This window comes from Botrytis byssoidea, assembly GCF_014898295.1.
Source record: "Botrytis byssoidea strain MUCL 94 chromosome Unknown BBYS_006, whole genome shotgun sequence".
Lineage (NCBI taxonomy): Eukaryota > Fungi > Ascomycota > Leotiomycetes > Helotiales > Sclerotiniaceae > Botrytis > Botrytis byssoidea.
In genome coordinates, this window is record NW_024065847.1 from 623,734 (window position 1) to 625,655 (window position 1,922).

At 44.5% G+C, this 1,922-nt stretch overlaps 1 protein-coding gene across 1 annotated transcript; it reads right to left on the reverse strand.

Annotated features, from left to right (window-relative positions):
* Nucleotides 1-656: 656 nt before the first annotated feature.
* Nucleotides 657-911, reverse strand: EAE97_003637 (uncharacterized protein; the record flags this gene model as incomplete). The annotated part of the gene is made up of 1 exon (XM_038874149.1): nucleotides 657-911. One exon carries the CDS (start codon nucleotides 909-911, stop codon nucleotides 657-659), a length of 255 nt encoding a protein of 84 aa, XP_038734758.1.
* Between the last annotated feature and the right edge of the window lie 1,011 nt (nucleotides 912-1,922).

The following is a 1,922-nucleotide window of genomic DNA, read 5'->3' on the forward strand; positions in this document are numbered from 1 at the left end:
TTCTACATGCAATGCAGAGAACCCCAAAGCCTCTCTTTTGATGTGGTGCTGCAGAGAGGCTTACATGCTTGTTACTACTATAGGCTCGTACCCTTCTTGGTCCTGTAAATAAAAGGGGAATACATGAAAATTCATGTACAGAGTGCCATTCTGTGCTTGTCTGCTTACCGCTACACAACGCCCCCAAAGCCTCAGAGGCCTGGAGTCCGCCTTTCGTACAGCGTGGGCGTTTTATGGGATAACTGTTGGATCTATCATTTGGTTTTTTTTTTTCGATATTTAATATACGGAATTGGCTTCCGAAATCGCGTGGAATTGATTGATTCATTGTAAGGACGTTCGGATCGATAGATGTGAGGAGCCGAACCATTGGTTTTTATATTTGTTTACCCGCGAAAGCTACATACGATATGATATTTGCGCTGAGGTAGGAAGAGGGTCTAGACTAGACATGTTGATCTTTCCACAAATCTACCAAATACTACACTTACTATGGCATCTTATCTGCATCTCAGCATCGGCATCAGCATCTCACGGACCGTTCAGTGCTATTTTCAGAACAAACCGTTCACCACATGACATAATCCCATGCATGATATTGTTGATTGCATATTCTGTATCGTACAGTAGAGAGAGATCTTAGCACTCTTCACTCTTCACTCTTCACTCTTCGCTCTTCGCTCTTCACACATCATACCTTTTCTTCCAACTTTCCATGATCCGCACCCGTGGCTTGCCACAGGACTCTCCAGAAACGTGCTTGCATTGGGCATTTTCCCTAGACCCCAATGCCAAACACCCGATATCCATAATGGATCCAGCTTCCCAATCCATACACGCACACGCTCATTTCGGTCTCCTGGTGAGAGACGAGCAGAATGGCGTGGCCTCTGGGACTCTTCTGAGAGCATCCTGGTAGGAATTGGACGTGCGTGTCGGGCATATTACTAGGTTGGGGCTTCGATGTGGGCTCAGATGCGACTTATGCAGGGGTACCGTGAGGGGCTTCGGGAGTGAGATCTAGAAGTGGTCGGTGGTGGTCTGGGCCAAATGAGTGGAGAGTGATTTTTGGGTGGTGCTCGAGAGATCTGACTGACTACCTACTCTTTCTTGGTGGGCGAGAGAATGAAGGAGGGAGACATTTGGAAAATGTTTTGATGTTTCAAGAATTTGAAGTTTGGAAAGATGTTGAATGTAGATGTAGATTTCCATGTAGATGGAGATTCCATGTAAGATTAAATATACTTACTTCTCAAAAAAGGTAGTAGGTAGGTACAAAGGAAGGAACATCTTCTAATTATCCAATAATCTCACCCAACTCGGCCATTCCAACTGTTATCCCAAGAATCAGTACGCAACATCGTATCACCACGCGTCACCCCAAAATTCAATATTCGGCTTGCTCGGCTCGCTCATCTGGTTACTCCAAGTAGTAGTCTCGATGGCTTGCAGCTTTGCCCAAAGGGACGATCTTAGCATCCAGTTGAATTCAGATGCAATTCTGACTGGTTGAATGCCACATGGGATGGATGTCTCCATACAGAACGGATAAGAATCTGGGTATGTCCCAGGTAGTGACTACCTAGTACCCAGGTATAATATATTCGGAATATTAATTATTCTCCCCCCAAATGATCCTCTCAATGGAGGAGGAGATGGAGGGGAATCTGCATAGATGGTGATAGTGATACTTTGTACTTGGATGAATGGAGGCATAATAACGGATATTGGATCAAGAACTCCAATGTAAATCTTTCTCCAATCTGCAATCTACAATCTAATTGATTTTCTTGCGAGTCTCCGTTACTTGGTGATCATATCACATCACAGTCTTGTATGGTTCTTCCTTCTAGTCAAGTTCAACTCTTACCTACCTACCTACCTACCTACCTACCTACCTACCTACCTACCTATCTACCTAT